Consider the following 14249-nt stretch of genomic DNA (forward strand, 5'->3'; position numbering starts at 1 on the left):
TGAAAACCATAGAGCCATGCTAAGTAAATGCACTATGCAAATCATGCTCATTATATACAAACGGATTCACCATTTCTCCCTGTGCATGCCATTGTCCTGCTCAAAAGGATCTTATTTTGCATTCCTCGAGAGATTTGTCTTCTCTATTCACTCATTTTTGTACATTTCTCCCTTTTGTTGCGTTTATTCCTGTACACGGTATGCAGATGTGTTCCCGCTGCACAAGATCTTCCACCTGTGGGACACCCTGCTGCTGGGGAACTCCTCGTTCCCCTTCTGCATCGGCGTGGCCATACTGCAGCAGCTCAGGGACCGTCTCTTGGCGAACGGCTTCAATGAGTGCATCCTACTCTTCTCTGACCTGCCAGGTGAGAATATGAGCCAGTAATCACAACTTTTTAAAAGTGTGTTTTTCCCCCTTCTTTTCAGGTGTATTCTATATTCACGGCATACATGTATTTGATCCCCCCAAACCCTGAAAACACATGGTTTTATTTCACATGCTAGAGTCATTCTGCAGTGTAGAAAAAAGCAGTGGTGATTTATTTCTGCCTTCCCTAAAGCTGACGCAACTCTGGCACCTGGCTTTAACAGGAGGCTGTTGCTCTTTCCTCAGAGTGCTGATAGGCCCTGATGTGTCTGAGTTAATGATATTCTTAAAGCAGGCAGCTCTGCGCCCCTACACTGACATACTCCCACATCGATGCGCTCTAGGCGAGCCCGGCTCTGCTTTACATCTGTCGAACAATCAGCCGCTGTACCCTGGGAGTTTGAATGCCACAGAACTCACACGCTCAGTGCCTCTTTCCAGCATTTCCGAACACTTTATTATCTTCATTTGGCGCTTCAATGTCCATGTAAAGTCTGTAAAGATTGTTTATCCACTCAAAGATATCATTGAATTAAGTTGTTGCTGTTGGTTTTCTGGTGCCATCAGACATAAACCGGAGTGACTAAATAGAATTTTCCAGCCGTTTTACCACACATGCAGGGTTACTCATGCAAGAAAATTAGATACAGGAAGGCACAAATAAATAAAGACATGGGTTATTATAGGAATGTAAGGTCGCCTGAAGCAACTGTCTCCTTTGCTGGTTTTAAAAAGATGCAGGATTTGTATTTAAAATGGCGCTAACCAATGCTGAAGCTGTTGCTGTTGGAATGAGAGTTTCAGGAAAAAGAAAAGGGTGGACTCCGGCATCATATGTGACATTTTGCACTCATCATTTATCTTGTTTTTTAGCCATTCAGTTGTTAACCCTGCAGGTTTGGACAAGAGGAGTCATTTTTCCCCTCCTTTCTTTAATAAGACAAAAAAGAAATGGCAGACAAGTCAAGGAGGAATTCAGAGGACTTCATTCTAATCTTGCAAGCTCGATCAATTCACATAACTAACAGCTCTGCTCTGTGCTTGTTGAGCTCTTTCAACAATCTGACCACATGTCTGTGGGGTTTAAAATGTGGTAATGCACACATTGCCCCAACACTTTGATGAGAAAATTGCTCATGGTGTCTTTTAATATGTGGCCTCTTCACCGCTCCTTTTCAGTGGCAAAAACAGTTACTCCAGCATGGTATTGGTATCATAAAAATCTAAGAGTAGCATTCATAATTTATGTCTTCAGATTGAACCTCTCTCTTGGTGGATAGTAAAAAGAGTTTCCTTTAAAGCTCTACTTCCAAATGCTGCTCATCCTTTTTTTTTTTTTTTTTTTCCCTAGCTGAGAGGCAGAACGACGTTGGTGTTTTAATACCAACACAGACAGGGACGATTTGTCCAAGGGGCATGCTGGAGCACTCTGTAAACTAACGGCAGCAGCCTCCCCTTCAGCAGGAATTCAGTGTTGCTGTTCTTCACTGTGTTTAACTGCCCAAGTCCAACAGATTCATGTGATTGCGGGGGGGGGGGGGGGGGGGATGAGAGCCAGTTCTCCTTATAAAGGTAAAATATGTTGGACTACAGCTGCAGTCGGCTCCTCTGGCAGGATTTCCTGAGAGTGGCTACCGCTGCCAGCTAGTTTCTGTGTATCACTGCCAGCCTCATTATCACAGCTTGTGTATACCTGGGAAGTAACAGTGTTGTATCTGGAGCTCTCTTGAAACTATAACAGGAATAATCCTGGTCTGTAGACTGACCTTGACAGCACTCGTTTACTTTAGCTTCAAGCCACGTCCTGGTCCACACTCAGGGTAATTTCATATAACTTGGTATGGACCCAGATTGCCTAACACAGTTCAGTACAAAACAGTGGATCACCCCTCTACTTTAGATGTGTGTTGCTATTTGCACAGGTACAGGAGAGAACATGTACGATGGAATTTAAGTGCATTTCTCCTTGAGTCATAACCCTAACCCTGACCCTAAGTATAAAAATAGAAAAGCAGTGTAAACACAAGAGAGTAGAAAAAGGACAAAACTAAGTATATATACATATACATATATATATATATATACTTTACAGTTTTTCTAAAACTATGGGAGACACTGTACCCTGAACTTAATATGTTTTCTTTTCCTGCAAATTCTGTACATCCATCATTGCACTAATATTTTTTTTTACTTAATAACGGGCTTATCACCTCGAGGTGTCAGTTTAAAAAAATAAGTAAGTACAGTAGCAGTGCAGAGGCTGCAAACATGGCGAAGATCCCCCCCTTAATTAACAAATCATATCCAAACTTATAGGGCTACCATGCTAACCATTAAGAGGACTTAACAAATGCATATTATCTATAATATATCCATATTTGTAGTATGCCTGTAGCTCAAAGAACCAATGTACCAACAGGTTCCAAAAATGTTTACCTATATGCAGCCTTTAAAGATGTGTCTCTACCTAGCCTTTTATCTACATGCAAAATATTTTAACGAAATTACCTAAATGTTTCATAGACTTGCATGTGCGGGGCACGTGATGCAATTAATAGGAAGTGGAATGATCAAATAGCAAAGTCATTTCAACTTCTTATAGACCTCATCACCCTGTGCCTGCTGTGGTGAAAGAAAGGTTTAGAGCGTTGGTCCATGCGCTTCCTTTTTTACATTCATGTAGTTACGAGCCTACACACACACACACACACACACACACACACACCGTACTCACATGGATTGTGAGTTATGCTAGATACTCTGTGATTTGTGGCCTGCACCTGCTCCTTTCTGCCATCAGTCGTGCAGAATTGATGTCCTGAGGCTTACATTCATTTGTTTCAGAGCACACTCCACATGCTCCACATGCCTGTAACTACTGGAGCTGCATTGTGGGAACGCCAGCAACACGTAGCCTGATGCTGGCTGGACACCACAAAGGAAGAAAAATAGACTCAATTTGGCTTTTGTGGTACGGAGGAGAGAGGAAAATGGACCATGTTTTTTTTTAGTATAATCCTTTTTGATGCACCTGTTAAAAAAGAATCATATAAATTAATCAGTAATTCAACATATGTTAACACTACATACAGTTTACATAATAAGCTAATAAGCTGTGACTCAATGCAGTAAATTGACTTCTTCTGTTAAAGCACACCATTTCTCCCTCGTGTCAGGTACAAGTCATCATTGACATTTGATTTAATTTCAGCACATGATGAAAGTCTATATTTATAAGTGATGAATTTGTCAGCGGTAAAACAGTAGAGGGGCCTGCATGATGCATTTGAACTTAACCTAAGGTTCAGAGAAATGGATTTACAGTAGAAGACGCTCAAGTAGGTTTGACATTTAGATGTGAAATAAAGAAAAGTCTTCCCACTTTCTTTTCCTGTTAGCAACTGTCCTGATAAAAGCTAACGGCCAAGATAACGTTACAGGACAGACTTCCCTCCTTCCCTCCTTCCCTCCTTCCCTCCTTCCCTCCTTCCCTCCTTCTAGGCTGCAAATGCAACCAGTGACAGTAACTCTCAGTGACAAGCCTATTACACAAAACACTGTGAAGTCCATAGTTGCCAATATCCCAACAAAGAGGAGAAGTGCAGATTTAAGGGAAGTGTTACAGACAAGGTCAAGTTCAACCTCTAGTTCCCCAAACTGGCACGTCAAATGAGTCAATATATGTCACAAGAGTTTCATAAAAACATTCATATGTCATCTCAACTCTCCAAAGTCTCATGGACAACAACAACAAAAAAATGCTGATTTTGCCTTTTTTTTTTGTTCATTGTCTTAAATCATATCAAAGTCCTCAATAAAAACTCGATATGAAACAGGTAAGACCTGCGCTGCATCATTTTGCCTTCGAGGCAGCAATACATCTCAGCCTGCCGTTTGCTCCCAATTAATCTTCTACTGATATTCCCGTTTGCTGAGTCCTGTGGCCTCGGATAATCTATAACTTTCTCTTGTTTGGAGACTTCATTGATTCACAATGGTCCAGGGAGACTCTTGGGCTGACAGGAGCCGTGTGTTTACTGATGATGCAGCGGCATTTGCCTTCACGGGACATTAGCATCTGTCTCAATGAGCAGAGCGCTGCACACAAATGGTTGGCTTTAGTTATAAACGTTTTGGAAAGACAACCATGAGCTGCTAACTGTTTGAGGAAACGCGGCTCACAGGGATACCTTAAGAGCAACAGCTGGAGGAGAAGTGGAACATTGATGTTGAAGGTTTAGTCTCAGAAGTGCATGACAAATTCAGCATGACATGTTTTCCATTTGCCTGTCGGGATTTTATGTGATTGTGGAGTCTGGAGCATTTTGAAACAAGTGTAAAAATAAAATTTGCTTGATTTTTGATCAAGGCAGCAAAAATAGAAGACTGGTGGTGATATATGTAGCACCCTGATAATTGAGATTTAAAGGCCTAATTAAAGAATGCTCTCAGATTCACAGCAGGAGTTAATGTCTAAGTCAAACGATGACTCAAATCGTCTGACTCTAACCTTAGAAGACCTGAGAGTTCAAATTCAGCTTCCAACACTCACTCCTAGTAAGGAGTCAAACTTTCCATTGGAGAATGATTTACACTGAGTCATTTATGACATTCAGAACCATCAAATTAGAGTAATAATAGTCTCTTTAGTTATGCCAAGTGGTTCCAGGGTGCAATCAACATATTCAGCAGAGTGACTGGCTGCTCTGTTTACGACTTCACACGAGAAAAAAAGACATTTAAAAAAACACGGGAAGGAGTGCTTCCTGGACGTAAGTAAGTAGGTTTGAGTTGCTTTTATTCTAATGGCATGGTCATTTCCACCTGGTCAATGTCCTTTGACTGCCTGAACACAGCTTGATGCATTAAATGCATCAAAGTTTGTTTAGAGGTTTAAATGACCATCCAATTAAAATGAGGGGAATTTATTTTGTTTACAAAAAGAGTGCCGAAAGTGTTGTGTTCTGTTAGACAAAATGACACTGAGTGATGTCATTGTATGGTACATTTCTTGTTCATTGGAAAGATTTCAATAAATCATTATTTGTACATTGCCAATTCATAACAAGTCTTATCTCGAGACACTAAAAGAGCAGGTACAAGACCTTACTCATTGTTTAGAAAAGGGGCACGTGGGGAGATGTGATGAGATGCACGAAGGATTTCTCCTTTGTAAACCTCGCGTTCCTGATGTCCACACCTCCTTACAGCTGAGGTGGAGGTCGGAGCATGCCGACATGTTTGACTTAACTTCATAAAAATAACACCAATAATATAACTTTGAACGGCTGATATCAGTTGACTTGAATCTCATTCTATATATTTCACATTTCATCCCATGATCTCTTTTTTTTACATAAGCATTAAGTACACAGAACCTCTTTTAATCATAACCATTCCTGAGTAAATATGACACGTAGACATGTCTCTGGCTCTGTCTGTTGTATCTGGTGCAGCCCTGCACGATAAGCTGAGGCATGGCACATCACTTTGACTTCTCCGAGTGATGACTTTTGTGTTTTTCAGAGGCTCTTTTCTTTGTTTTAGTGAAGTCTTGATTTAGGCTATAGAGACAGTTTGCTTGCAGATTAGTCACAATTTTGTTAACTGGAAAATAATTCTTAATTGAAACGTTATGTTGTAATCTATATTTATACAAAACAAAGTTTTTCTAATTTTCTTGAAACTGTTATGGTTTCTTGTCGTTCTTTCCATATCTCCTCATGTCAGTGTTCATATTTGTGTTCAGGTATTATTGTCAAATATGCTAAATTCTGTTGGTTACAGCAGAACTGCTAAGCTGTGGAGGATAAGAATATTATGCAGGATTAAGAGCGGCGATGAAAGGAATTTACACCTTAACCTAAAATGAGGATGAAATGTGATTACTAACAACCTTACAGTATGTAGGTTAGAGTAGAGTGAATTTTTGGAGAAATGAGAGCTGTGAGCAATTATTGATCAATTCATGGAGAGCAGATGAAATGTCAACGTATTAAGTCGTGCAAACAAAATGCTTATCATCCGATCCATCCAAGTTTAACGGAGACAACAACAATTGGGATACCAGCTCAGCAGCATGCATCATTCCCTCCAGTTCTGTCACAGCACAAGTATTGTTATATGGTGTTGCTGTCTGTAAAAACATGGCGGTTTAACAAACTCTGGGACATTGAATTTCACTTATCACACTCCCACCAAATACTATCAGGGCTGTACAAAAAAGCTACTCAATAAGGGAGAACAAAATGATGGCAAGCATTGATTGCTTCTTAATGTTTATGATCTAGAGTCATTTTCATGGTGTGTGTGATATAATATCAGACTTTTGGCATTTTCTCTGTTTTAATTCAGTTAATGTCCTCATTGCCATTATCGTCAGGTCTGTCTTCCTCTGCACCACAATCCAATTCTGCAAAGCCCCCCAGCTGCTCTTAACTAATCGTGCTATTCTACTTTTTGCGGCAACAGGACACAATCAACAATATAATTACTGAAATGTAATTCTGTCTGACTAAAGAGAAAAATTGCCACCGTAATAGAATCGGCTGCATTTGAATTCCCAGCTGAGCCCTGGGCTTGTTAAAGCCGCCATCAATCTCCTCTTCTTCATTCCTGCCTCTTTTAGCACCAGGAGTGATTGCATGCAGCATTCATCGCCCTAGGGAGGGAAAATGTGTTTCCCTGAACTTGCCCGTGAGCATACTGGTGAGGAATCTCAATCCACCAGCATATTTTTCACTAGCATCAACCTTGTAACCTGTAGTCTGTGAGGTCCAAGCCCACGAGATCCGACAACCCTTTAACCTTGATGCCGCTGTGGGACAGATTGGGGAAAAGATACATCGTCTGTTATGAGTCCTCTTGAGCCGGACCAGGTGCAGGTCATACAAGGAGTTCTCATTAGCACCAACTTGCTTATTAACAAAAAAAAAAAAAGGGCAGTGAGAGAGAGAGAGGCTCTCGGTGTGAAAGAGTGTGAAGGGAAGAATTCCTAATTTACCTAAATCCTCGGCTAATCCAGTGAGTCCCTGTTCCCTAATCCTCTCTATTGTCAAAGCAGGAAGCGAGAGAAAGATGGATGCTGCTGGAGAGGCATTAAGGGAAATGTTTTGCTTAGCACTTAAAAACCCTTTTTTTTTAGGGGTTAGAGCTCAGATGGGGGACAGAATTGTAATGATGGTCAGTTAATATCTTAAAGAGCCACTGGCACTGCTGGATGACTGTCTAAGAGTATTCATGGCAATGCCAAAAGCCAAGGTCAAGCTGCTCACGGCTGCAAGTAAAACTCATAAGAATTCATCTCTCATGATTTATCTCCGATTCAAAGGAGAGATCTTTTTCTATTGTCTTGCTTTGCACTCCAGTTTTTCCATCCGTTCTTTATTCTCACACAGCAGTTAAGAAGTGTTTTAAAGTACAATGTTGCCACGGGTAATTTGATAATGAAGAGATAGCCAATGTTCTCAGTGGTTTCAAATTGCTAAACAAGTATTGGAACAGCCTTTCAATTTGATAAAGACAATAACGCCCCTCACAGTTATCCTCAGAGTGTTTATGCAATGCCACTATCGTCTCATAATTCCTCTACTGCTTTTTCTCCCAGAAATTGACATTGAGCGTTGCGTTCGTGAATCCATCAACCTCTTCTGCTGGACTCCAAAGAGCGCCACATACAGACAGCACGCTCAGCCGCCAAAAGCCGCTGGCGACAATGGCTTCGGGAAAGCGGCAACGTACTACTCGTCTGATTACCAGGACATGCCAAAGACCGACCTGGTGAGTTTGAACCATCACACACATGGTTCCTGTTATTAATGAAACAAAAAGGGACAAACAGTGGAAGTGATATAGATCCCAAACTTCTAGAGCTGCAGACTGCTACCATCCATGTGTTCTGTTTAATCAGAGGATATGAATATTTGCTCCGTCTTACCGCTCTCTGATTTGCACAGAGTGACTCACTGCACACTTGTCGACACTTCTTCTTTCTTAACAATCCACACATTTTGCTTAACAGCAGAGGGACTCTAGTAAGCCGGTTAAGCTGTATTGATTCTTCATGCAGGAATGAATTTCTCTGGAATAAAAAGTTACAATTTAAAACGGTACACACAAACCTCAGTCATTGATTCCCTAAAATGTATTCTTAATTTAGCTGACCGTTTTGTTTATATCATTACGACGGAGGATTAGGGCCATGTTAAAAAAAAAATATATATATATATATTTTTTGAGATTAAAGTCGTAAATTTACAAGAATAATCTCGTAAATGAACGAGTTGTGAGACCAGCCTGTGCAAAAATGATGAAAGTATTCTTAAAGTCTTTAAAGAATAAAAGAATAAAGTCGTTATTTTAGTCTATATCAGAAGAGCATCAGCGGCCTGTTCTCAAATGACAAACATGGAGCGTCTTGTAATACTTTAGTAAAGGTTTCACTAATAAGGAAATAGGCTACTTCCTTGTGTAGTTGGTAAAAAACAGTGAGTTCAAGAGAAGTTTTCACTTCAACTTGCAAGACCTTGTTTATCTGTAAAATGATGAACAGGACACAAACTGGCTCATGAGACACTTTAACAAGGCAGACAAGTGCAACAGACAAAAATAGTTGTGTTGGGGCTTTACTTTTGCAGATATGAAACTACACTTGCTTTTGGCACATCATCATCTTCAGATTGTCATAAAATATCAGGAACCTGAAAAGATACTGCAATAAACTGTGGCTTTTTTCCGAACAAAGAACCACACTGGAGGAAGTTGTCTAAAGAGGAAAAGGCTCTACTTTCATCATTCTCTACTTTCATCATTTTCGCGCAGGCTGGTCTCGAATTTGTTAATTTACGAGTTATTCTCATTTTTAACATGGCCCTAATCCTACGTCGTATGTCATAGACGTAATGCTGTCAATCGATTAAATTAAAATCCATTAATTGTAATTTATCAATCAGAATTTTTCACACATATCAATCAAATGAAAAGGATTGCATTACAGGCAGATGTACTGCATAACCCTGTTTCCACTTGGTTATATCTAGCTTCCACATTTTAACGTTACTCTGTTTTTCATGTTATTAAGAGTGAAGGAGTGAACTGAAACAGTTCACTTAAATCTTATCAAGTTCCACCCCTTCAGTTCTGAGTGTGAGACAGTGTGTTTCCTGGAGAGGAGAGATGGAGGAGCAGGCTGACTTAGTCATCGATCAGGGATGGTGTTGAGCTCTTATATAGATAAAATAATTACAGTGAAAGGGTCATGAAGTTTTTGTCATGTGTTTTCATCCAGTGTAGAACGTTACTCTGGACCGGTGTATGATCAGTGATGAATGTCGTCAGAGTGCAATTAATTAGCTTTCATTTTTTTTCTCTGTTATCAATTAATCAAATGAAGACATTATTTTGACAATCCTACGTCGAAGCGTGGGCAAGAGTTACTGAGCATTTTTAGTCCATCATTCATAAGGTAAAGAAATATAGATGTATAATTCTAAACATACTGAAAGGCAGTGTTGGAAAAAAGGATTCCTGAATAATTGTATTATTTCTCCTCCTTTGAACATATTGCCTAGAAGTTATGTCACCACTTGTGTACAGAGGCTGTTGTCCTCTAAGTGGGCGACTGTGACCTTTGGCAGGGCGTTCCCCGCTCTCTTATTCCTATTTCCGTCTCTATCACTGTTATATCAAAAACAGCATAAAAGCCTGAATAGAAACTTGAAAAAGTGGCAATACTTAGTTTAAAGAAGGGTTTATTGATGTCATGCAGTCTTTCACACTGGCTTTTTTTTTGTGTTTTAGTGGCACCGTGCTGTTTGTCTTTCACACCTGAATGCATCGTGTCCAGAAAAGCTCACAAGCACTCTTGTCAGCTCTTATCTGCTGTGTGCCCAAGTGATTGCTGTAATCTTTCTCATTCTGCCTCAGCTGAATGAGAAATGGGTGGGCGGTGGCATTGATCCATGGCTGCATCTTTTTTTTTCCTCAGGCAGGAATGCACTGTGTTATAATGTCACTCTTATCAATGGGGTGACCACTAACACATCTAGAGTCCACTTAAAATCATAAAAGATAAAAAAAAATCTTAAAAAAAAAGGAAATCTAGATCAAGGACGTCAAATGTTGAAGAAATTCTAAGCAGTCGTTGAACATACGGCTCTCTACGAGGAGTAGAGTTTGGGTTGTAAATAGGCTGAAATGTGAAAAGAATTAAGCTCTTTTTAAGATCTTTCTGTTTTTAGATTCATCTTTGTAAAGTTGATCAAATTTGGAAAGCTCAAAAGTAAAACAGACCATTGTAGCAATGGCAAAACAGGTTTTTGGTGTGTTTTGGAAGCCTCACCTGACAACGATTGGCTCACACAAAAAGCCTTTTCAGTTCAGTAATCACCATTTATTATATATATATATTATATATTATATTTATTCTGCGCTTTCTAACCATCTTTCTCAGAACAGCCTTCTTGAAGTGGTCATCTTATTAGTTTAGTTGCCACAATGCACAGAAAACATGCGACTCTATGTTTCAGTGCGTTCAATGCCCGTGCATTTACAGTTTGATCATAGCGGGATGAACGGGTATTGAAGTAAGCAGCTCACTTTATCCAATCCAAACAAAACAATCTGACGTTGTATCATTTGCTGAGCCTGTAGATCTTGTTCAGTCTTGTTCAGTATAATCTAAAAACAGTCTCCTCTTGCCTCTGCCCTGAAAAATGTAAACAAAGGTTGGTTTCAGCTGGGTTCAACGTCAAGATAACTTTTAAACTTTTAAGAACTTTTTTAAGATGGTTTAAAGTGTCATCCTTTTGGCCAAAATGTAATCAAATTAGAATGAATTATAATAATCAATCCCACACCAGACCCACAGTAATTAACAGAAGTGTTTTAAACCTTGGTTTCCAAAACATAATGTTTGAGCAAAAAAAAAGTGACACTTGTGCCAGATACAAAACTCTCCCTTCCATGTCAACAAAGAAATCAGACAAAACAATACTTCATGAAGTATAACTTCAGAACAATCATCATATAGTCGTTTTTTTCTCTGGTTATTCGTTGTGGTTTGAATCCACAATAAATACTTGTGACAATAAAATGACATGGCTGCTACTGTAATACAGCATTCACAGTGATGAATGTTTGTGTAACATGCTTCCCCGTTGCCCCTCACTTTGGTAACAAACCAGCAGGCTCAGTCTGCAGATTCTCAGCCCTCGTAGTGAACAGACATCCATCTCAGTGGACAGCTGCTGCCCAGTCTGCACGCTCTGATCGAGTGAAAAGGAGAAAACAGGCTCTCCTTCTCCTTCTCTCTGAGCCACAAAGGAGAGAAGGTGGGAATAGCAAAAACAGAATTAAATGGCCACTGTTTCATCTTTTACATGAGCTTAATCTAAAGTTTTTCAAGGGAATTTCTACTTACAATGGCGTTCTCATGGAAACCCTCTGCGACTGTCGTAGTAGAGTAGCTTTCCATGGATGCACAGGTTGTCTGTATTTGCTTTCTACATTAATGTACAGTTCATGAAAAGGATGCTGTTGGTAGTAGCATTGAGAAATGGAAATTAACTAACATTGCACAGGAGTCTGGAAGTCCCACCCCCCCTCCCCCCGTGGATCAGAGGATTTTTTTTGTTCATTGCCATCTCACAGCTGTCAGAGGTCATATTTCGAAGAATGAATAAATGTCCATGAGGTAGCAGGAATGCTCCCTGGTCAGCACTGAAAAGTGAAATGTGAGTGAAGGGAGCATTCCCAATTAGGAAGGGTAAAGGATATCTGATTTGAAATGAAAGCGTAATAGTGTAGCCTTCCCTTAATAGGATTTTTCGCTGGGCTTATTCAAAATGGCATGGACTCATCCATAACATGCAGGAAATTATGCAATCTTATACAAAACTTCTGCAATTACACAGAATATTTTGAAGCTCATTATGTGTGCTTTTGTTTACTATATGTTTCAATAGTTAGAAAGTTGTTAAGTTAGTCCCACAACACCTGGGGTTTGGGGGGGAGGCTTTCCCAAGGATTGCTGAGCTAAAAGATTGGGAGAGAAGTTTGGACATCCAGGGCAAGCTCAGGCTAGAGCTGCTTCTCCTTTGTTTTTCGAAAGAAGAGTTGACATTAAGTTTAGGATTTGGTAGAAAAAGCGACCTGGGCACCTCCCTGTGAAGATTTCCTAGGCAAGTCAAACCGGGGAAACTAGACCTAGACTTTACCGGAAGGATTATTTAAGTAATATGGCCTGGGGAGTGCCTCATGATTCCTCAACAGGCACTTGAAAACCTTGCTGTGGAGAGGGACTTCTAGAAAAACCTTGCCCAGAACCCTGTCACTAAGTCCAGACGCCAGATCAGCAGAGAGAAATGATGAATGACTAAAAACGATGAAAAGCTGCGGTATCATCTTGTCACTGAGTATTTGAGTCAACAAACTAAAGTACAAAGAAAGTTGCTTATAAGACACCAAAACAGCATTATATTTCAGCCACTGTATCCCAGCTGTCAAAGTGCACGTCTGGTCTCAAATTCTGTCTTTTGTCAGCAAAAATAGAAATGAATTTTCATTAGAGGAGGCCACTCTTTGTGCACCTCCTGAGAAAAAAACATTCATCCCGAGCAATAATGGTGTTCTGTGAAAAAAAATAAGGAACTAAAACAGAAAATGTATAAAAAGATTTTTTGTTCTGAAATCCTCCTCCATCATGTAGAAATGGGTGTTTGTGTGTGTGTGTGCGTGTGTGTGCGCGTGCGTGCGTGCATGCGTGTGTGCGTGCTATTCGTTGTCAGCATTTTTCTCAGATCATGGCCTCAATTATGCTCTGCTTCTCTTGCCTCACCGCAGACTCAGCAGAAAAAAGGCTTCTTTAGTCTAAATTATGCTCAAGCACCATATAAGTGCTGCTTGATATGTGTAAATCTCAGCACAGTTTAAAACACACAATGTAACTGCACTTTAAATGAATCATTGACCTTGTCACCAAGCTTTATCACATCCTCCTGGTAAAATACGTTAAATATATATATTTTTATTTTCCTTTCTTTTTTTTGGCAACTGTGTACCAGGAGCATTTTTATGACACCTCACACCCTGACACTCACCACTGTGGCGGATTTGTGTCTGCTTATCAGCGGCTCCAGTTCAGCCTTGTCACTGTCAGACCAGTCAAATGTGAATGTGTCATTAAGCCACACTCTGCTGGCACACACTGCTCATCATGACATTTAAGTCACCACACAGAGCTCCGTTAGCCGCGGGCAATGACAGGCTGCATATTCTGACTATGACTTTGTTATTTTTAAATGATATGTACAGAAGAGAATAGCTTTGGGCGGTTGTCATAACAACTGCTTATCTGCACTCTTCTGTTGAGTGTATACCCTGTTCTTGAAAGGCGTTTTTGTGACTCCAGTGAGTAATCTTTTAAAAGCATTCCCTGTTGGACGGACTGTTGGACGGACCCATTTTATTTTCAACTACTTTGTGCGTGTGCCATGTGTTTAGAAAAACATCAGAGAAAATATGAACGCATTTCCTGGTGATTGTTGAGCAATAAAGTGGATTAAGTGTTTTTTCCCCCCCAGTAACAAATAGTTCTTATTTCCTTTGTTTCCTTTGATTGTTGACTGGCATTTATGGTAGGGCCAGACCGGTATGGAATTTTACCATATCGATATTAAGGAGAAAAAACATCCGATACCGATATATCGGCCGATATCGTTCTTAGATCTATCTTCAATTTGAGGGAGAGATAAACACATTCATTGTGTTGATCCCTCAAATGCAGTTATCAAACACAACTGGAAAGTAACTGTGCATGTACGTGCATCACCGCTCTGCTGGTGACAGAGAACTGCTAGTTTAATACAACGATACTCCAATT

General features: G+C 40.1%; 1 protein-coding gene across 2 annotated transcripts in view; it reads left to right on the plus strand.

Moving 5' to 3' along the window:
* tbck (TBC1 domain containing kinase) overlaps positions 1-14249 on the plus strand; it is a 47634-nt gene that overhangs the window by 15764 nt on the left and 17621 nt on the right. For both annotated transcript variants that reach the window (XM_061058323.1, XM_061058331.1), the window contains exons 22-23: positions 207-368; positions 7977-8149. In XM_061058323.1, coding sequence (XP_060914306.1) covers positions 207-368; positions 7977-8149 — 335 coding nt within the window. The remainder of the gene's footprint in view (positions 1-206; positions 369-7976; positions 8150-14249) is intronic.

Source organism: Labrus mixtus, chromosome 2, assembly GCF_963584025.1.
Source record: "Labrus mixtus chromosome 2, fLabMix1.1, whole genome shotgun sequence".
In the NCBI taxonomy this organism is placed as follows: Eukaryota; Metazoa; Chordata; class Actinopteri; order Labriformes; family Labridae; genus Labrus; species Labrus mixtus.